Source organism: Maniola jurtina, chromosome 26 (genome assembly GCF_905333055.1).
Source record: "Maniola jurtina chromosome 26, ilManJurt1.1, whole genome shotgun sequence".
Taxonomy (NCBI): Eukaryota; Metazoa; Arthropoda; class Insecta; order Lepidoptera; family Nymphalidae; genus Maniola; species Maniola jurtina.
In genome coordinates, this window is record NC_060054.1 from 3702828 (window position 1) to 3726316 (window position 23489).

At 36.5% G+C, this 23489-nt stretch overlaps 3 protein-coding genes across 5 annotated transcripts in view; all 3 read left to right on the plus strand.

Annotated features, from left to right (window-relative positions):
* Window positions 1–23489, plus strand: part of LOC123878623 (eukaryotic peptide chain release factor subunit 1) — a 51567-nt gene that overhangs the window by 11922 nt on the left and 16156 nt on the right. The window lies entirely within an intron of this gene.
* Window positions 5064–7590, plus strand: LOC123878612 (piggyBac transposable element-derived protein 4-like). The gene has a single exon (XM_045925911.1). It carries the CDS (start codon window positions 5576–5578, stop codon window positions 7295–7297), a length of 1722 nt encoding a protein of 573 aa, XP_045781867.1. The 5' UTR covers window positions 5064–5575; the 3' UTR covers window positions 7298–7590.
* Window positions 19344–23118, plus strand: LOC123878594. The gene is made up of 3 exons (XM_045925885.1): window positions 19344–19492; window positions 19647–19850; window positions 20865–23118. The coding sequence occupies exons 1-3, from the start codon at window positions 19367–19369 to the stop codon at window positions 22911–22913; spliced, it is 2379 nt and encodes a 792-aa protein (XP_045781841.1). The 5' UTR covers window positions 19344–19366; the 3' UTR covers window positions 22914–23118.

The window sequence follows — 23489 nt, forward strand, 5'->3', positions numbered from 1 at the left end:
TCGCAAGGAGCAACAATTTGCAATTTTTTTGAGAGATAACTTATCTGGCGCTTCATTTAGGAATGTATTTAATTGTTCAGGTAAGAATGTCTTCGCTTTTTTTTTTCCTTTAAAACCTTACGATTTTCGTTTTAAAAAAGCAATTAGTTTTTGTGTATTTTGTAACATCGATTTGGTGTTATAGTATACTCTGAGTACTTTTGAGCGTGGAGTATTTCGCCCATAAGGACGTTTAATAATGTTTTGTTGCGTTCGGGCAGAATCGTTTTTCGTATTTGAGGAGTAAGCGATTAAAACGTTTTAGAAAACTTTAGAAAGATTATAGAAGCTGCAATTAAGTATATCATATAAATTTTTCTTTTAAATGAAACTCCTTATTAGTATCGATATAAATTATATAATTTTGCACACTTGATGTAAAACACTTATCAGTACTTAGGAAACTCACGTATGGGAAGTGAAATTTAATTCGCTTACTTATTACATTTGTATTTTTTCATTACCAAACCATGGGTGGATACTAGATTTAAACTCATATGGATAATAAATATATTTTATTCAGCCAAATTTATAAACACAAACAGGTAGGGCGCCATAGTCCCTGGGGAACCAAGGAGCTGACCAATGTCCATGTTTCCTGGTTTTCCAAGACCCAGGCACCCACTTCTTAAAACTAGCTTAGTATCTATCTTGGCTGAACGGGGCGCTGCCTCAAATACACGATATTATTAATCTATCCCCAACAAAATTTTGAAGTTGCTGGCAAATATTTCTTCCTTGTTGGTCAGAAATCACTATAATTTTCCATTTTCCCATTTTCTCTTCACGGTTTGTCGATCTCTTACATGGTTCTATATTTACTTTGAGTTTCAAAAAACAGTGTGCTATTTCCTCATCTTCCTTGGGTCTATTAAATATCTACGTCAAAGTTTGCGTTTTGAGTTTGGATTTTATTTTTTGGTATATTGTTTTCTGAGACGAATTCAGGATCCCTGGATTTGGGTGATGGTTGAATGGGCAATGATGAAATAGTGGTCCTTTTGTTTCGGTGAACAAGCGGTGTTAAAAGTGCAGGCTTCAGCACAGATAAAATTTACATTCCAATGTGTCTGCTATCGTAACCACTACATATGGTTGCTACGCCCGAGGTATGCTCTCCCAGTCCTTTTCTGTATTGTTGTTCTCATTATTACGACTAACAGTAGATTCATTACAAACAGCGTCCGATATTGATTGTTCTGTTTCTGCATTGAAAAATGATGTCTCAGTTAATTAAACACACAGGAAAGTGACAATAACTCAATTTGTCTAGCGTGTTCGGACAGAATAGGGAGTCTTGCCCACAATATCTCACATGGAGCCACGAAAGCCAAATCGGCCTAACTGAAAATAACGCTTTGTCTCTCGTAGCCTCATATTTTGGTGTCTGTAAAATGCCGCAAAGGAGTACTAGGTCGTCACGGCAGTTTACAGTGTGTCTAACGTGTTCGGACAGAGTAGGGAGTCTTGCCCACAGTATCTCATATGGAGCCACGAAAGCCAAATCGGCCTAACTGAAAATAACGTTTTGTCTCTCGTAGCCTCATATTTTGGTGTCTGTAAGATGCCGCAAAGGAGTACTCGGTCGTAACGGCAGTTTACAGAGTGTCTAACGTGTTCGGACAGAGTAGGGAGTCTTGCCCACAGTATCTCATATGGAGCCACGAAAGCCAAATCGGCCTAACTGAAAATAACGTGAAACAGTGGGTTTAAATAAAAAGAGCAAATCAGTATAATCGCACTAATTTATTTTATCACTTCACTCAACACACTAATAATTACTCTCATATATTTGTTACTACTACACTTATTTACTTATTACACATTTATTACACACTTATTACACTTATTTACAGAGACCGGCAGTATTTCAGCTTATAATGCGTACGATACAATAATAATCCTAAAAATGAGCTCGCATGGCTTTATATGGCGTTATCCCCACCGAAGGCATTCGGCAGTTGTTGCTGAGTGGCGTTCGGCTGTCAATGGCGCTGGCGTTGGCGTTCAATGGCCGCTAGGCTATGATTGGCCGGCGTTTGGCTCGGCTTGACTCGGATAGTCTGGTTGGCGTTGGCGCGTTGCGATTGGCTGAGGCGGTGTGGCGTTACATTCGGCCGTCCTGAAACAATGAATTGCTCCCGCAATGGGAAAATGCTTGGTTAGCTTTCTGGTAGGCAATAGCTCAATAAGGTCTTCGGTTTCAAGTTATTTATCGGAACAGTTAGCACTGTTGGATATAAGAACCGTAGGCGCTGTGATATGGCTTTAAAGAGTCTGCTCAGGCATGTACAAGCTTTGTAGCCTCGAAATCCCTTAACACTGCGGGTTCTCTTAATGCCTACCAGCTTGGTTACGAAAATGAACCTGAGTAAATGCTATCAGTGTTTACTTTTGTCGCAATGCTTGTGGGAACTTGCCACTAAATAACTAAATTCCTTTGTTATAATTAAATGAAATATTAATTTTGTCAGTTACATAATCTAGTTAGTTTTATCCTATCGCTTGCTATCCTTTTGCAGCATTGCCTTGTTACGCATAACCTCCCCGAGTTTACTAATTTAAATTAATAGCAACATGGCATCGTGACCTAGGTAAATACCAAATTATGGATAGCACATTCTTTGAGAGTATTGTCAGTAGTCCAAATAATATCAAGTAAGCAGTTTGTCCAATCATTTTATTCGCAGTCTCGCTAGGGCCTGTGGCACAACGCGTTTAACATGGTCTGGCTAGTGCTTGGCTTGGCTTGACTAGGCACTTGGCTCGTGGTAGTATCATGGAGGTCAAAACATACCTAACTATTAATCAGTCGACACTCGAAAACTCTAAAATGTCTACTAGTAAAAGCATTCTTATAGTCACTTTATAAGTTTGCTAGGATGTTCAAATAAGCCAAATTATGTATAATATTCTACGAAACTGATCGTTTTCGGCTAGTAACAAATTTTGCAAAAGCATCTGTAATAATCAAATTGTACCTATACTACTGATGAGCGACATCCTTTCGCTGTCTTACAAAATGGTTTTACAAAATGTGGTCAGTATGAATTCTACAAAATTCTAATCCAATGCCATTGGTCTGTGATCTAAACTGCAATCTTATCCACTTTAAAACCAAGACGAAACAAAAGAACATTATTTAATTTATAAATTATTATCGTTTTTCAGTTGTACTATTTTTCCACGTTTTACTTTAGAGACATTTTTGAAAGAAAAACCGTCAACAGACTGGCTTGTAGAAAGGAAGTGAATAGCTTCTCGTGAAGCTGTGAATGCTATTACTCTGACTTGAAAAGGAATCTCACTTAAATCCTTGCAGGGAGATCTCTCAACGAGCAACGAGATGAAAGTACTCCTATCGAAAGTAAAACTTGGCTTTCGAAAGTAAAAATTGGCTACCGAAAGTAAAACTTGGCTATCGAAAGTAAAACTTGGCTACCGAAAGTAAAACTTGGCTGCAGAAAGTAAGACCTGGCTGTAGTAAGTAAGACCTCACGACAGAAATTAAGACCTGGCTGCATGAAGTAAGACTTGGCTGCAGAAAGTAAGACCTGGCTGCAGAAAGTAAGACTTGGCGGCAGAAAGTAAGACCTGGCTGCAGAAAGTAAGACTTGGCGGCAGAAAGTAAGACTTGGCGGCAGAAAGTAAGACTTGGCGGCAGAAAGTAAGACTTGGCTGCAGAAAGTAAGACTTGGCTGCAGAAAGTAAGACTTGGCTGCAGAAAGTAAGACTTGGCTACTGTCTTCACTTCGGCATCTATGTAATTCCGAAAACAGTTCACGATTGAATTTAGGTAATACAGGATCATCAGTTGAATAACAGTTTTCTATTCCATTCCTATTCCCTACTATGTAAGCTACATAACCAGGCAGGCATACTAACACCAACTGAACTCAAGATATTATGTAAAATGTCAGTCTAGTCGGCTTAGTGAAAATTCTTACGGTACGTCCGGTCCACCTGACTAACAATGAACGGCACAAAGCTAAATCATGGCTATAATTAAAAGTGCCACTTGAACTTTCTACTTACATTATGATTGGACCGACAATCTAAAGGTAGAATGATAAAATTGACTCGATTGAAAGCTTGTTGGCAAAAGTACGTAACGTACATGCTGCCTACAAGCACTACTTTTTTTCTAAAATGACAAAAGCATTATCCAAATCATAAAGATGTCTAACTGGTAATAATTATTATTACGTTTCCTCCAAGTGCCCGATTCTGCCTACATTACACTACCTATTTGTATTTACTCATACGCTGTGCCACTGGCTTGTATATTATACGAGACAGTCCCAAAGCCGTGAGTAAGATCTACTTACTATGCTCACAATCATTCAAAGAATGTGATTTAAACTACAAGTTACAACACGTACAGACTTCATAAACACTAACTTTTAGTAAAAATAAAAGAACAGTCATACCATACAGCATAAACGCTTAACAGCGCTTATGTGACCCCAAGTAGGCGACAATACGGCGGCTTATAGATACCCATTGGCTGCAACCCTGCATCGTTAGCGCGCCACGATGAGGTGCCTCGCAGTGACGCGCTCGGCATCAGGCACACAGCGCACAGCAAAGCATCAGTGGTGACCATCGTAGGCGATGACGTTTGCACTTCACGAACTCACCAAAAATTCCGAGAAAAGAAAGATAAGCACAATATTATTGTTTGACTACAAGTAGCTCCCAGTCGATTCATAAAGTACGTCTGCCCCAATTATGAAGATCTATATTCATATTACATAACAATCATATAACCACATGAAAATCAATTTCACAAGAAACTCAAAAGTGAACATCATAAAATAATTCGATTTTACATTCAAATTGCGATCGCCATGCTATATGCAAAACTGAGTTTGAGCACACTGAAAGTGTTCATCAACCGATTCTGACGTAAATGATATTATTGTACCCTTAAAAATAATTTATAGGTACCCCACACGTACCCAGTGTTGTCTGTATGACTGTAGCGGGAATATCACTGACGACGCGAAAAAAATAACCTTAACACGTTCAACGCCAGGTCGGACAATACTGGGCGACACTCTACTTTCTCCACTAGCCATACAAAAAAGGTGTAATATGTCAAAAAATCCTTTTTTGTTTTATTAGTGCATATGAATAGTTAAACGTTTTAAACTATTAGAGTATTAAGGAGACTGATTAAAACAGTATAATAACGACAATAGCTCATGTCGCCCATCATTGTCCCCGATGGCCCCCTGCGCATGGTCATCTGCATTTCAAACGTAGCGCGCCGCGCGGGTCACGTTGTCGCCCATTCTACCTACACTGCGCCGCCGCGCCGTTTGCTGGCCGAGAAGTACTCCGCCCGCATTACCCATCCGTCCCGCTCCCACCACTCAGCCGTACGCGCAATTCGCTATCCTCCCGCGCCCCTTCAGTCCTTCGCAAGCATTTCGCAGGACGTTACGTTACCCGCTTTACGTTAGAGCTGTGTTTTTCCCGCCAAATCGTAATACCTACGCATCAAAGATATTCGCTAGTTACTTACATTATAATGGCTGACTTTGACGATGATGGTTTTGAAATCACAGAGGACATTTTGACACAACTTAATGATATCGAAATATCATTGCTAAACAATAGTTTTCAACTGAGTTCGGAGGATGAAGATGACTATCAAATATTACCCACAAAAAAAAAGAGGCGTCGTATAATTCAATCAGATAGTGAGATCAGCGAACATGAGGCAGTTGGTCCAGATACTTCAGGAAGTACACCATCAACGAATGTTTGGACTGAACCAAAAGGTAATCAACGCAAGATTATTCCTTTCACCGAAATTTCGGGTGTTCCATTGCACGTCAAGTTATCAATGTCTAATATGTCACCCGTAGATTTTTATTCGCTGTTTGTAACCGACGATATACTTCAACAAATAGTGAATCACACTAATTGCTATGCTATAGCTAAAATAACGAATATGCCTGAAGCTACTCCCAGTGCACGTATTAGAAAGTGGCATCCTACAAACTTGACAGAAATGAAGCAATTTTTTGGCTTGATTTTATTTATGGGTTTGGTGAAGCTTGTCAAATTGGCGGATTATTGGTCAAAAGACAAAATAACCGGGCACCCGTTTTCGAGAACTGTGATGTCTCGCAACCGTTTTGAATTGCTTTTGCAAATGCTTCATTTTTCTGACAATGACGACCATAACAAAGAAGATCGGTTGCATCGAGTTCGCCAGCTAATCGAAAATCTAAACGCTAATTTTAAAAAAAATTATACACCTACTGAAGACATCTGTATCGATGAAAGCATGGTGCCATTCCGTGGAAGGATAATATTTCGTCAATATAATAAACAAAAACGTCATAAATATGGCATAAAGGAGTTTAAACTATGCACAATTCCGGGATATACCTATAAAGTAAGCATTTACGCAGGTAAAAATGACGAGACTAATAATACACCGACGAATGTTGTTATGTCTTTGTGCGGAGATTTGTTGAATAAAGGACATACTCTTTATACGGACAACTGGTATACAAGTGTAGATTTGGCACGACAGCTAATAGACCAAGAAACGCACCTGGTAGGCACCATTCGCAAAAATAGAAGACAGTTGCCTAAAGATGTTGTTACAGCTAAACTTAGAAAAGGCGACTTTGCTGCAGCCGAGAGCTTCGATGGAATAACTATGATGAAATGGAAGGACAAGCGTGACGTATATGTGCTATCCACGAAGCATTCAATACAATTTCACGATATCAATAAACGTGGCAAAATTGTTTCAAAGCCAAAAATTGTTGTAGACTATAATAAAGTGAAAGGGGCAGTTGATTTGGCTGATCAATTGGCTGCTTATTCAACACCTTTGAGAAAATCGCTGAAGTGGCACAAGAAGCTTGCGATTAATTTATTGCTCAATACTACATTGGTAAACGCCTATATTTTGTATCAAAAAGTTACAAATAAAAAGATTCCTATAAGTAACTTTAGAAAAAGTATTGTGGAATCTTTTTGTATGCAGACAAATATACAAGAAATTCAGGATGAAAGACCTAAGAGGTTGAAACACAAACTGGTGAAGAAAGAAGGAAAGAGTTCAATTGTTAGGAGATCTTGCTCTCAGTGTTATAAGAACATTGTACAGAGTCAAGGAAGAAAACAGGCTAAAAACAAAGTGAAAAAAGTGCAAACGTTTTGTGATGATTGTCCAAACAAACCATTTTTGTGTTTGGATTGCTTTAATAAAGCCCATCGTTTCGCTTAAAATATTACAAGCAATTCATGTTTTTTTTTACTTTTTACAAGTTATAATGTATCTCATGAACGTGGTTGAAAACAAGAATGGTCTCAGGACGATCTCATATTTTCGTAATTTTGTAACTATGTCTTAAGATATTTTATATAATTAATTTTAAATAAAAGCTTAATTTAATTGGTTATTCCTATATTACCTTATTTACCAACCCTATAGGTATTCCATTTCAACAATTTATTCATCATCTTACATCCATTAAACAATTTTTTGAAGTACTCTAGAGTTGGAAAAAAATCGATGTAGAAAGTGGCAAAAAATTTCAATAAGAAATTAAAATCTTTGCGTGCTGCGATATCCAAACTGTTCTGTGGAGCCGCGCGGGTCCTGCTATATACAAAACATCCTAAAAACGAATGCCCGGCGGCTCAAATGAGAAGTTTGAAAATAGCTCTGACCGTCGGACAGCATTGTCCCCCACGGCCTGAACGATACATACAAGTGCCGGTCAACATTGTCTGACATGGCCTGTTTAGAAAGATCTGCATTTATTCCTTGGCGTTGAACGTGTTAAAGGTTTATAGAACCTTGTACTATGACTGAGCCTTGTGCAAATAAAAACACTAATAGCGTCAAAGCTTGTTTCTTAAAAACTTCTGGTTGAAATTTGCGGGTAGTCTGAGAACTATTGTTACCATCCGATATACTAGATTTTTTTTATTAATTGCTGCAAAAGTAGGGATTAGGCGTTTAATCAGTATGTATTTGTGTCAGTTCATAACCTCTCAACAATTTTAACCGATTTTGATAAATGATACGTCATTCGTCTTGATGGCGTGTGTGTCAATGGATACATAAAATTCTTTAAACAATCAATGTGGTGGATTTTATACGATTTAATGTAAGAGCCGAAAAATATGCAGCGCAAACAGCAGTCGGGAGTTTTTATTTTTTAGTATTTAACTTATTGAATTACTTGTTAACTTTTTCGTACCGGTAGCACTCTAGAATTAAACTGCGAATTCAAATTGCGGGTATCTCGGCGAGATGCAACGTGAAAAGTGGATGGTTGAGCGGGTTTTTACCTAATTCGATAAAAAGTTGACTAAATAAATTGGTTGAAATTTTAGCATTAGTATTTACCGCCTTTATTTCATCAGTTATATACATACAGCACGTGTATTTTTGTTAAGAAAACTGTAAATAAAACAATACACACGAATATCACATTCACAAAAATTAAAACTAAAACTCGTCGAGCTAGCTACCTTGCCTTACCCAAAACTAGAACAATTTATGGCAGAAAAACCCTTACCTATGAAGGAGCTAAACTGTACAACAAAATACCTGCACACATAAAAAAATGTACACTCATTCAATCCATTTAAAACTGAATAATTAGCTGGTCACATTATGAGTAATGCGAATTACTTCAGCAAATGCGCTGAATGAGTACTTCATTAAATGGCGAATATTGTAAACTTTATTTTCTCATGTAAATGACCTTTTTTTATGAGAATACGTCTTTAAACCTAAACCTTTATATGACGGTCAGATATGCCACAAATTATAGTTATATTTTTAGCTTTAGCTATCACTCAAACCATTCACTCTATCCGCGAGCGTATAATGACCACCTATCATAACCCGCGTGCCCTAATACTAATTTCATAACCTCAAACAGGGTGTTAGCAATATTAACCTTTCACGGTCATCTCATCAGTAGAGGTTACAAACACGATCAACCTCATTACACTATGCATCAATATCATTAATAAAAACGGGATTAAAATTTGAAATGGAATAATGGATGGATCATACCTCAGTTATTACGCGTAGAAGTTGAGGGTAGGTTGCCATCGGGCGTAGAAACCATGCACGCTGCAGATGAATGTACCTCCGGTTCAAAACTCTTCTAAGGACCTTCCGGTCCCCAGAAGTGGACGATCTTCATTGTCGCTTGATTTTTACACGGTGATTCGTTTCCCTCTTGCGGAGGAACAAAGTAGCCGGCATGTATTTGCCGAATCGTTAATTGGCGCGATTATGCATCATAACTTTCTTTATTAATCCCACTTCTGAGATGAAACAGTGGGTTTAAATAAAAAGAGCAAATCAGTATAATCGCACTAATTTATTTTATCACTTCACTCAACACACTAATAATTACTCTCATATATTTGTTACTACTACACTTATTTACTTATTACACATTTATTACACACTTATTACACTTATTTACAGAGACCGGCAGTATTTCAGCTTATAATGCGTACGATACAATAATAATCCTAAAAATGAGCTCGCATGGCTTTATATGGCGTTATCCCCACCGAAGGCATTCGGCAGTTGTTGCTGAGTGGCGTTCGGCTGTCAATGGCGCTGGCGTTGGCGTTCAATGGCCGCTAGGCTATGATTGGCCGGCGTTTGGCTCGGCTTGACTCGGATAGTCTGGTTGGCGTTGGCGCGTTGCGATTGGCTGAGGCGGTGTGGCGTTACAAACGTTTTGTCTCTCGTAGCCTCATATTTTGGTGTCTGTAAGATGCCGCAAAGGAGTACTCGGTCGTAACGGCAGTTTACAGAAGACACCGTAAAATTACATTTAATACTTGCACATTTATAAGTAGTGGCCGTCTTACCTTCACTAAATTATTCTAAGTTCCAAAGCGGAATGAAAAAACTGAAACAATTTATTTCTTTATGAAAACAAACTGAAACATAATATTACTTTTCGAAAAAAAAAAACGAAAAAAAAATATATGTTGGTGATGATAGTGGACCTTTCAGCTGGTGTCTCGACAGTTTTCGCTTGGGCCTCATTTTCGTTTTTATGCAACGGGGCAAGGACCGTGAGAGTCATTCGACGAGCTACCTCGGGCGTACTAACCATACGTAGTGGACGTATGGTTGGTACGCTCTAGTTATGTTTTCACAGACCTTTTTTTGTATTGTTGTTTTCATTATTTTGACTAATATTTCTTCTTGATAACAAACTAAAACAAAATATTTCTTCTTGAAAAAAAAAACGAAAAAAAAATTGTCGGTGACGATAGTAGAATGAAACGCTCGTTCCCACTAGTTCAACTGATTAGTTGCACCGTTGAACTAGTGGGAATAAAATAGTTGAACTTAGATAGTGAGGGGAATTTGAGGAAACTGATTAAATTAAATCAAAAAATGAAACGATGTGTACTCAGTCGTAACGGCAGTTTACAGAAGACACCAAAAAATTACATTTAATACTTGCACATTTATAAGTAGTGGCCGCCTTACCTTCACTAAATTATTCTAAGTTCCAAAGCGGAATGAAAAAACTGAAACAATTTATTTCTTTATGAAAACAAACTGAAACATAATATTACTTTTCGAAAAAAAAAAACGAAAAAAAAATATATGTTGGTGATGATAGTGGACCTTTCAGCTGGTGTCTCGACAGTTTTCGCTTGGGCCTCATTTTCGTTTTTATGCAACGGGGCAAGGACCGTGAGAGTCATTCGACGAGCTACCTCGGGCGTACTAACCATACGTAGTGGACGTATGGTTGGTACGCTCTAGTTATGTTTTCACAGACCTCTTTTTGTATTGTTGTTTTCATTATTTTGACTAATATTTCTTCTTGATAACAAACTAAAACAAAATATTTCTTCTTGAAAAAAAAAAAAAACGAAAAAAAAATTGTCGGTGACGATAGTAGAATGAAACGCTCGTTCCCACTAGTTCAACTGATTAGTTGCACCGTTGAACTAGTGGGAATAAAATAGTTGAACTTAGATAGTGAGGGGAATTTGAGGAAACTGATTAAATTAAATCAAAAAATGAAACGATGTGTACTCAGTCGTAACGGCAGTTTACAGAAGACACCAAAAAATTACATTTAATACTTGCACATTTATAAGTAGTGGCCGCCTTACCTTCACTAAATTATTCTAAGTTCCAAAGCGGAATGAAAAAACTGAAACAATTTATTTCTTCTTGAAAACAAACTGAAACATAATATTACTTTTCGAAAAAAAAAACGAAAAAAAAATTGTTGGTGATGATAGTGGACCTTTCAGCTGGTGTCTCGACAGTTTTCGCTTGGGCCTCATTTTCGTTTTCATGCAACGGGGCAAGGACCGTGAGAGTCATTCGAGGAGCTACCTCGGGCGTACTAACCATACGTAGTGGACGTATGGTTGGTACGCTCTAGTTATGTTTTCACAGCCCTTTTTTTGTATTGTTGTTTTCGTTATTTGACTAATATTTATTCTTGAAAACAAACTAAAACATAATATTACTTCTTGAAAAAAAAACGAAAAAAAAATTGTCGGTGACGGAGCTAAAAATGGTTCTAAATACTCCACTTGCATATTTTCTTCTTCATCTAAGGATGATGATGAAGACAAAGGCATTTATTTATTTATAATAAATCGCTTCTCTTGCAATTTCTATGAACCTGTCTTGATTATTGAAATCATTTTCAATTTTTATTACATGCTCGCAACATTTTCGCCATTCAGCTGCAACAATTTCTGATAATGCTTCCTCTGATCGACTTGATATCCTTGGAGGTCTATTAACATTCTTCTTGGCAACTTTCTGCTTCATTATATCCCACATCATTTTTATGGGATTTAGAGTGCAATGGTAAGGTGGAAGCCTTAATACTTCATGACCGTTTCACCAATCTCATATATGGGTGGAGACTTGTTTCGTTGCACTGATTCAAGTAATTGGCACTTACGCCAATGATCTTCGTAAAAAATATTATTTCTAAGTGGCCATTATTTAATATCAGCTATACGGTTGGCTTGTATGGATGGTTTATTCAACTGTACAGAATGATAACTTGCGTTATCCATTTTTTTTAACCCCCGACCCAAAAAGAGGGGTCTTATAAGTTTGACGTGTGTATCTGTGTGTCTGTGTATCTGTGTATCTGTCTGTGGCATCGTAGCGCCTAAACGAATGAACCGATTTTAATTCAGTTTTTTTTGTTTGAAAGGTGGCTTAATCGAGAGTGTTCTTAGCTATAATCCAAAAAAATTGGTTCAGCCGTTTAAGAGTTATCAGCTCTTTTCTAGTTTTCTTGTAGAAAAGAAGGTTACATAACCGTTAGGTTCATAATATTATGTCAATTGACAAATGTCAAGCTGTCAAGATGGACGTTGCCTAGATATACATAATTATTTATTTGAAAATGATTTGTCGGGGGTGTTGAAAATTTTTAATTTACACTTGTACATCTAATTTGACGGGGACGTGTCTCAAGTCAACGATACCCGAAAATCAGTGCTACATTCCTCTTTGGTCAATTGATGATCGCTTGCTTTTTCATAAACAAATTGGCGAACTTAGTCGTGGCTTCTGGCGATACTACATTTCCGTTTTCTGTTAATACTTTGAAATTGAAATTGAAATTGATTTATTTGCTAAATATGGGTGGTTAACAAAGATCTTATACCTAATCTAAAATAGTCCCTGCATATTTACTGAAACTTCAGTATGCAAATATTAATAATATACTCTACAGGTATTTTTTATTTGTATTATAACCATCGATGATTATAACAAATAATGTAGGGTATATTACTCAATGTTGATTATTTCTATATTCTTTACATATTAATACTATCAAATTTTATTCTATAAAATTACAACTACATAGTAAACTAGAATTATATAAAATTACAAAAACTAATTTTATGTCTAAACTAAATGAAGCACTATGATTTCCAAGATATATAATTAAGGAAATCTGAAATAGAGTAGAACGATTTATCGCACAACCACTGAAAGAGCTTCCTTTTAAAAAATATCGTCGGTAGCTTTTTTATATTTATATCTAATTAATTTATTATAAATTTGAATGCTCATTGCGTAAGGCGATTTTTGAGTTTGTCTAAGATTGTATTGTGGCAGTATTAGTTATCTTGTTTCCTTGTAATACTATTTTGGTTTACATCGGATTTTTTGACAAAATACTCCAAATTCTTATGTACGAACACAGACGTTTCATATATGTATAAAGACGGCAATGTGAGGAGTTTATATTTTTTAAATATTAATCTGCATGAGTCAGTTGGTTTCATAAGAAGGATACTTCTGATACACTTCTTCTGCACTATAAAAAGTTTGTTAAAGTCAATTGAAGATCCCCATATCACAATACCATAGCGAAGGTTCGACATAATATACCCATGATATGCAGAAAATGCTGCTTCCAGTGATACAGTTTGTCTTAAACGTCGAAGTGGGTATATAAATCTGTTAATTTTATTGCAAATGTCATTAATATCGAGGGGTGTAAGGCTATTTGGTTTAAGCGACATTTTTGCAACTTTACAGGAGAGCCATTTAAAGTTTAAAATTTCCGAAAAAAAATCATAACAAAAAAACTTCTTCAGCTATTGGAATGGAGTAAATTTAATTTATATTAATTTGAAAACGTCAAGGTGTTGATGCTTATACCATATAAAACGGACCTTTAATTAAGAAGATAAATGTCGCTTAATACGAATTGCCTTAAGCCACTATTTTTAACATAAATTAAAAACAGCATACTTTCTAGAATAAAACAGTAACATATTATTGCCATGAGGCGTATTGAGAACTTTCTGGAGGTCAAAAGAAGTGCACAGAATGGAAGGGTTTTCTTTACCTAATTGTCGATGACAATCCAACCGCTTTTTCGATGCCTCCTTTTCGTCTAAATGAGCTTGCAATTCGGCACAATCCTCTGGCTTCTGGCCTTCAAAACGCAGGCACTTTATGCATTTGTCCTTTTTAGGTACGTGAAACCCAATATTAAAATCAGTAGTGAATATTAGACGGAATACTTTTTCACTTACAACATCCACTCCTTTACTAATTAGGTCTTCTTTATAACAGCAGTATAAATTTTTAATATTTTTGAATTCAACAGGCAGATATAGTTTTGTGCTATCCTTTCGGCAGTAGTGCGATGGTATAGCAGGTAACCTTTTGATAAAGGATTTTACTGATTCTTTGATTGCGTTAGATGTTTTGTTGGTGGGAATGCATTTTCCTCTTCCTTCTTCTTTCGCCATACCAAGTTCCTGTGTCGTCAATGTATAATAAATGTATCTTTGACTGATATCAAGAGTGTTCATGAGGAACTTTAAACAAACTTGTCGCCGACCTTCTCCATCATTTATGAAATAAAAGAATGTATTATTCCTGTAATTAGAGTCTTTGGATCTCTTCCTTTTTATGGTTTGTTTAGAAGACATAGATATGATCCACTGTTTTTTTCTTTTTGTAGATAATTCCCAAAAATGTTTAAATATGGCCATTCTCTTTTCTGAGGGTATTTCTTTACAGTTATAGGGACAGTTTTTGTCCAAGCAAGGATTCGGTTTCATATTTCTTTCTTTCACAATTGAACCATCTGCCTTAACATATTGAACGCCCTTTGATCTAGCATCTTTTCGTACCTTTTTCTTATTTGTTCTTTTCTTTTTTAATCCTGCATCTCCTACTTTTCCATCTTTTATGCTTATTTTCTTTTTCTTCGCTATTCTTTGATCACTTGAAGACTCATCTGTTTCTTTCCACGACGTTGAGTCCCAATCAAAATCATCATCACTTAAAAAATCAACATAGCTTTTTTTTAGAACTCGTTTGTTTTTCTTCCGTATTGGATGATCACCTTCTGTTTGTATTTCTACATTGTCATCAGTATTATTATCTTCTAAAGATTTCCTTAATATATCCATGTCGGTTTCAGGTATAATTTCAGTAATAGTTGGTTGAAGACCGTCGTTACTAATTGTCCTTTCTATTTCTATTACTTCAGGTTTGTCCTTTTCTTCTTGATTCTAAAAGACAATTGAAATAGGGTAAGGTTGCAATCATTGGACCACTTAACTTAAAACTGCCATATCACCAAAAATATTAGAGTATATGGACATATGACTCAACAGTTTCTTAGGCCTTATACCCAAGTATTCACAGCTGTTATATCAGATTTTTTACTTTAAGTATAAATACACAAAATACAAAAAAATATTTTTGGGGTGGTTGCCTTGTTTGGACCACTGTCTCCTTGATTGAACCACCTAGTTGCTATAATTGGACTTAGGAAATTTTATGGACTGGTCCATTCATGGCACCCAAGGATTTTAGTAAATAAAAGGCTAAAGATCATTACTAAATACAGTCTTTATTTCTTTTTTGCAGTCTAATTGAAAAGTCTTTTACATTAAATAATAATCAACTATAACAAGTTTTAATCTATTTTTTAAAAAGTTTTCAACGACTATAAAATAGGTAGCTAGTTCAAATTGTATTTTGTGGGTTTGGTCGTTGAACCACTTAACCTAATAAAAAATAGTATGTGAAACTTCGCATTTGCTGCGAGTACGCAAAAAATATCCTAATGCACCAACCACATTACACAAAATCAACATATGACACAAAATAACAAAGTAATTATTAGTAATAGTAATTAAAAGACTTTACTGTAACTTTTAACATAAACATTGAACTATGGTACTCAATCAGTCAAGTCTTAAAATGTGAGATTGATTCATTGACAACCTAATACCTATTATAAGTTTGTAAAACATAACATTTGCAGAAATATGCAGTAAAGATATAGCAAAAAAACAACATTAAACACAAGTCACTGAATATTTTGAATTAAATTACAAAACTATACTTAAATATAATACAAATTTTGGTTTTTGAGATCAATCAGCGACATGATGGACAAAAATATTTCTTTATCCCCTTTTTTACACAAGCACACTCTTCATGCACCCAACATTTACATACTAGACATTGTATCATGTCTTCAATCGAGCATAAAACACAAATCTTACAAAACCACTTTTCCAACTCTTCTTGTGGAACGTCTTTAACAGCTTTAACTTTTTTAGTTTTTTGTTTAAAATTCGTTGGTTTTGATTTAGCTTTATTTTTGGCTGCTTCTAATTCCCTTTTGTATGGAGATGACGTTAGTTCTAACGCACGTTGGGGTTAACGGCTTCTTTTTCTTAGCTCTTGAATAACCTTCTTTGCACATGGAGATATACTAGCTATTTGGAAATCGGAACTAGTGCTTGGACCTGGTTGTTTGCTGGGTTCTGGTCTGCTGGTAGTAGCTGTTGAAACTGACTGATCAGTAAGAGCATGAATTTCTGAATCTGAATGGGTAGCTGATACAAGTGGCTGAAGTTCATTTTCTGTTTGATTTTCAGAGCTAGTGCCCATATCAGGACAAGTTTGTTCCTCCAGAGAACATTGAATTTGTCGCCGTCTTACTTGTCTCAATCCTTGAATAGCTTTATTTGCACCTAAAGATTCACCTGTTATTGGTACTTCGGAGCTAGTGCTTAGAATTGATTGATTGTTTCGATCATGTGCAGTATGTTCAGCTGAATGAACATCAGACGCGATAAGCTGCAGAGCATTTTGTGAATGAGATTCAGAGCTATGACTTAAATCTGGATGGTTTTGACTTGGTCCTGGATTTTGCTCCATAAGCCTGATGGTATTTGTTGTTCTTGTAGCATCTGGTATCAAATAGAAGGGATCTACATCCATGTTCTCGTCATTACTTTGAACTTCATTATTGTGGTCGTCCGTTGTTGTGATGAACTCGTAGTCTTGGAAAATGTCTTTGTTTAGTGGCCAAATACCACATTTCTCAAATCCACTTACAGCATTTCCTACAGATGCTGCTCGGGCATAAGCTCTTCCAAAAAGCATCGAGATCTGAAATGCTGTAACGCATCGCCCAGGGTTACTGCGCAACCATTTTTCCGTCTCATCTATAAAATAATAGCTCAATGGTCTGAAGAAAGATGTGTCAAGTGGTTGAAGTTTATCTGAAGTGTGTGCGGGAAGTGATAGTAGCACAACATTGTGGTTTTTCGCATATTCAATAGCTTCTAGGTTTTTTGTGTGGCTTGTGTGCCCATCAAGTATCAAAAGGACCTTCTTTTCAGGAGATGGCTTTACAGTTTCCACAAAGTGCTGAATCCAGACAAAGAAAATTTCTTTGTTTATATAACCACTGTCAGGATTAAATGCGAATATTGAGCCCGGCGGTGCACCATCTTGTAGCTCATCTTTAGCACGTTTCCGTTTGAAAATTGGAGGAATAAAATTCCCAGATGCGCTTGCACAACATACAGCTGTTGTAGTGGTGCCACGTTCACCACTCGTAATAGCCCCAACTTGATGTTTCCCTCTCTGCGCCAGTATTTTTCTGGGTTTTCTTTGAACCGCAGAGAGGCCTGTCTCATCTACGTTAAAAATATTTCTTGGATCGTTTATACCATGTTCGTCCATAACTCGTTCTAACTTTTCAAAAAAGTCATTCACTGTTGGTTTATTAAAGGCTGTAGCTCTATTAAACGAAGTTGCTCTTGGTTGTCTCAGACTTATTTCAGGATGACGCTTTAGAAATCCATAATACCATTTTTTACCGGCCATTTCTTTTTCTTTATTAAATCTGTGCTTCAAACCATTTTTCTCTGCTATTTTAAAAGCCAAACTTCTGACGTCAGTTGGTATGATGCCGTATAAACAACGTTCCATCTCCAAAATATGATTTACTAACTTTTTTTCCAAATCGGGTGTGAGATCTCCTTCGGAGCCTACAATCTGCTTTTCCCCTTTAGCTTTCACATTCTTGCTGTCAAATCTTCTTTTTAACGTTGCTTTAGGCACACCAAATATCCTGCTAGCTTCATTCAAACCAGCTTCTTTCTTACTCAAAGCCAACAATGCTAATTTCATGCTGCCTTCATTCCACTTATAATAGTGGCCTCGCTTCGCCATGCTAAAACAAAAAAAAGAAATAAAATTACTATTTTAGAAGTTTCTTTGATTGGACCGGTTCAATGGGAGAAACTTACATGGGTCCATTGATGGCAACTCACTGTGATCGCAATCAAAACAAAATTTAAAAATAAGTTTAAATATTTTGTGGCATGTTATTAGTAAGTTAGCCGAACAGATAAATATGCCAAGCTAATAAAAATAATTGAGTTGAAAATACCTTACAAATCTGTACTTACATGGTTAAGAATGTCGCATTAATTTTACATCGGGAGCTCGTGAAACACACCGACGTACGTCCTGCCTCAACGAAGCCTGCGGCGGCACTGAAGGTTGAGGGGCCGGCCGCCGGGTGCGGGGTCAAATAGCTAGCGTCTTGTTATAACGGACTATTTTTATGACTGTTGGTTTTAGAGAAACCTAAGTGGTCCAAACAAAGCGCTGGTCCAATGATTGCAACCTTACCCTATTATTCACCATCAAAGGACAATGCCCATGGGCAGTACTCTCACAAGAAGCATTGTACCCTAAATATTTTATTTATTTATTAAAGCTAAAATAAAAACATGATTTCTCTATAAGTTTCAAGAATATTTGTTTTGGGATTATTTTTTTCGTAAATAAAAGTATTTTTAAACTTCCGGCTATTATGTACGCCATTATTGTAGTTAGTCATTTGTGATTGTCATTCATTTGTCACAAAATGAAGAAAATTCATTTGTTTGAAAAGGGATGTCTATTTTTGTAAAGGGTGAAATAATATTATTGTTTGTTATATCGATTATCTAGGCTTACGATATCGATTTTTTAATTTAAGTTTTGTTATTCTGAATTGTTTATTATTATATTTAGAACTCTTTTTACTGTATGAATAATATTGTCTTTATTTTTATTGTGATTGTGATTTTTTTAAACCTCTCAAATTCGGAGTAATTAATAACACGTTTTAATGTAGGTACATAATTCGAAGAAAAATAGTCGATGAAACTCGAATCGATTTATTTTTATCGGCAAAAGTACATAGCCCTAGTCTATACTGTCTATGTTCAAAACGCCATATTTTTTGTTTGTTTAGATTATATTTAGAATTTTTTTTTCAGGCTGCATAGTCTACGACCTTTGCCTTTCCTGAAAGGGATAAAATCGATAAAATAAACATCATCATCATTAGTGTTTTTTCTTTCGGTTTGTGTTTGAAACGCGCTGAGTTGAGCCTAAGTTCCTCCGTTACTGCTAAAATCTTTTGAAAATAACATATTGTGACGTCGCGCGCCGAAAAGTGTGTGCGGCATGGCAAGTAACAGGTCATGTATTAACTGCTCCCTCAGCTTGCGGCCATTTATGCGTAGGATTGTATTGTCCGAAATTCCTGACAATATCACGAACGTTTTACGAAACTGGACCTCTCCGACTCCGGTAACTATTGATTATTATTATTATTATATTTTATTACTAGATAACAAGTTCTCTTATAATTATAAATAAAGTTATTATATGATATTTTGATTTTATATGATTTTTTTACTTGAGTACAATATACAATTTATATTTAATATATTTTTTTTTTTAGTTGACATCAGACAGTATTTTGTGCCATGAATGTTTCATGTTGTTGCAAAATGCCCTTTTACCCCATGGATCACAGACTCCCAGAGTAGGACATCAGAGTGTCTGCTATGCTTGTGGAGTTTCTATATTGAGATCAAAATCACGTCGAGTGCCATTAGATTGCTTTCAAAGAAACATTATTCTGCAATGGATCGCTCCACACCAGGTAATGAATCTAGAATTAACAATGTGATAGTAACCAGGACTAACGGCTTCGCGTGATCTCTGAGAAACAGGGATGTCTTACTACCAACTTTCTATATATTTGCTGCTACTAAGAGTTTCGTGATAGAAAACTCCAATGATAATATTTTTTTCATCCCATCTATTCGAGAAGGACGACTTGGTTCGCCTTTAAGTGCACCCAAAGGTGGTGTTTTCTTTAATGAGTAATACGTGCGCGGCAAAGATAATTGCGGCGCACTTATACTCGTAAGTGCGCCGCAATTATCTTTGCCGCGCGCTTTTTGAATTTGAAACATCTTAGTGTTCAGCGCCAAAGAAATCGAACTATTACTATCGAACACAAATATTGTTTGAACTGACTGACTGACTGTCTGAGTGACTGACTGTCTGACTGACTGACTGACTGAACTGACTGAATGACTGACTGACTGACTGAACTGACTGACTGACTGACTGAACTGACTGACTGAACTGACTGATTGACTGATTGACTGACTGAACTGACTGATTGTCTGACTGACTGACTGACAGACAGACAGACAGACAAAATGACCCTATAAGGGTTTCGTTTTTCCTTTTGAGGTACGGAACCCTAAAAGAAATTCATTAGAAATACGTGTTTTTGTTTTGCAAGTGTAAATATAAGTTTTCAGTTGTTTTATTAGTAGATATTATGTACTATTTAATTTGAATTTACTTGTTAATCTATGTTTTATTTAGTTATAATATTAGATACAATAATATATGAGACGTCTTTAATTTCCTCATAGAGGATGATGAAAAGTAGAGTGTATCACTAGGGCGCAAAATATTATTGGCTCGGGTGACGTACTTTGAATCCCTCGCTACGTTCGGGATTCTACTCTACAATCCCTCACTTCACTCTGGATTCAAAAAAGCGCCCTCGCCGTAAAAATATTACTTTGCTCCCTTATGATACAATCTACTATTTTCAATGGCTGACCACCCAGGATAATATAATTTGACCTTACAGGTGACACGAATGGAAAGAGTTTGCTGTGCATGCTGGATGGCTGCTACAAGAACAGTCGAACGACAGCAACTCCATGATGTTCAACGATTGGAGATTTCTACCACTCCTGGCCCTGGAGAAATTAATATTTCCGTACCCTCACTGCCAGTACAAAATATGAACTCCACTCAAACAACCTCTGCATTGTCGCAAGATCTAAGTGAACAAGAAATTAATATACCTATACCACCTCCAATGCCAGTACAAAACTCCAGTCAACCAACATTGAGGGCACCTAATAAAGTTTATTCCAACTCATACAGACGTGTTGCCGCTACGCCAAACCATTGCTTATTCAGTGACTGCAACAACACGGAGCGGCTGTTGATACCATCAGTAGTGAAGGAATTGTTGTTATGTCGCTATAAAATATATGTCCCATTGAGTGCCCGGATTTGTAACTTCCATTTAAATAGTAACTCATGGAATGAATTATTGGCTCCCTATAATGACTTCACTGGGCACCAAATGGACAATATGTTGGCACTAATGCAAAGATCAGCTGAAAGAAAAATAGATTTCACAGATATCACTAATTTGGATGCAAAAATGTGTCATTTTTGGCTCGGATTTACAATAGAGCAGTTACAAGAACTACTGTTAATGTTACCATCCCTCAGTCAACAAGTACCATCAGCATGTTTGGCACTAAGCATATACTTAGCAAAAATCAGAACTGGGGACAGTAATGAACGGCTCTCTGAATTTTTTAATATACCTCGCAGCACTCTAGAAAGGTATATGAATAAAGTGCGAAACTGTTTATCACAAGAATTTGTGCCTTTATGTTTGGGCTTTGGATGCACAACAGTAGTTAATGTGGCTGCTAGGAATAAAATAATACCTGAGGGACTTTTTGGAAATTCTGAACTACCTGGAGATGTTAAACCAGCAATTGTAATATGTGACGGAACATATGTTTATGTTCAGAGTAGCAGCAATTATAAATTCCAAAAAGACACATACAGCCTTCACAAGTTTACTAATCTCATAAAACCTTTTATGATTGTATGTTGCGATGGTAATATTTTAGAATGTTTAGGACCATACAAAGCAACGAAAAATGACTCGACCATTCTTTCTGAAGAGTTAGCAAATGAAGAAAGCCGAATAAATATGTTTTTCAGAACTGGTGATATATTCATCCTAGACAGAGGGTTTCGGGATGTTGTGCCTAATCTGCAAGCTCTAGGTTACAAGGCTTATATACCAGAATCTTTAATGGAAGGTGAACATCAACTCACAACCATGCAAAGCAACAAATCTAGATGTATCACCATGTGCCGATGGGTAGTAGAAATTGTAAATGGCAGAATAAAACGTGATTTTAAACTTCTACGACAAGAGTTTTTTAATCGTGCTATGTCACACGTGATGGACGATTTTAGAATTGCATGTGCTCTTACTAATAAGTTTCACCCATTAATAGAAGATCGTCCAGAAGATGTAGAGTATTTGGCAATAGCACGACAAAGGCTACATATAGAGAATCACCTAGCCGAATTCGTTATTACGGAAAATATTAATAGACGGCGCGCTCCTTTTACAGCAATCGATGGTAATATACCACAATTGGCAGACTTTCCCAAACTTGAGCTCGTAGACCTAAAAAGGTTTGCTTTAGGTTCATATCAGCTAAAACAAGTTAGATCCTACTATGGCGAACATATACGACAAAACGGTAATTATCTCATAGAAGTATCGGAAGAATTTGAGGAAGATTTGCCATTAGTATTGAGTGTTAATAATAATTATTTAGTTAGAGGAAGAATAAAGTCTAGGCATGTATCCAGCAAAATATATTACACATATATTTTAGTGAACAAAAATGAAAACGTAAGAAATACTCTAGGCGCCATAGTAGGATACTACTGCTCATGTCTGGTAGGAAAAAGAACCGTGGGTTGCTGTGCACATGTCTTGTGTATTTTATGGTTCCTGAGCTGGGCACGTTTTAATAATATTAGTGCTCCAGCTCTTTTTTTAAACAACATATTTTTAGAAGAATAAATCATTTTTTATATTTTTCCTATACATTGTTTTATTTTCTGCGAATTTAGCCCTCGGCTGGATTCTCACCTGACAGTAAGTGGTGATATAGCTTAGATGGAAGCACGCTTACATCAGTGTTGCCAACACATTAGTTCCAAATCACGTAGCAGTAGGACTTTGCTCATAGCAGAGTCAATTATCCAGTAGGGTGGTAACTAGCCACAGCCACACACAGAGTTTGTTGTGGGCTCTTCTCAGACTTGGGCGCGTTTGGAACCCTCGTAGCTTGAGTTTTAAGTTTATGTAATTAATTATCACCATTATATCATCTTTCAAATCTAAAAAATCGGACAAACAAAAGGTGTACAATTATAGTAGGTACCTATTTTGAATAAACGATTTTGATTTTGAGCCAAAGCCTCCCACTAGATGTATATTATCTGGTCTCATAAAGCTAGGTATGCAACCTTCATCATTATCAACCGATAGACGTCCACGGTTGGACATAGGTCTCTTGTAGGGACTTCCACACACCACGGTCATACGCCGCCGAGTAGTGGTAGGGGTCTTTCAACGCTGCGCTTTCTGCTACGA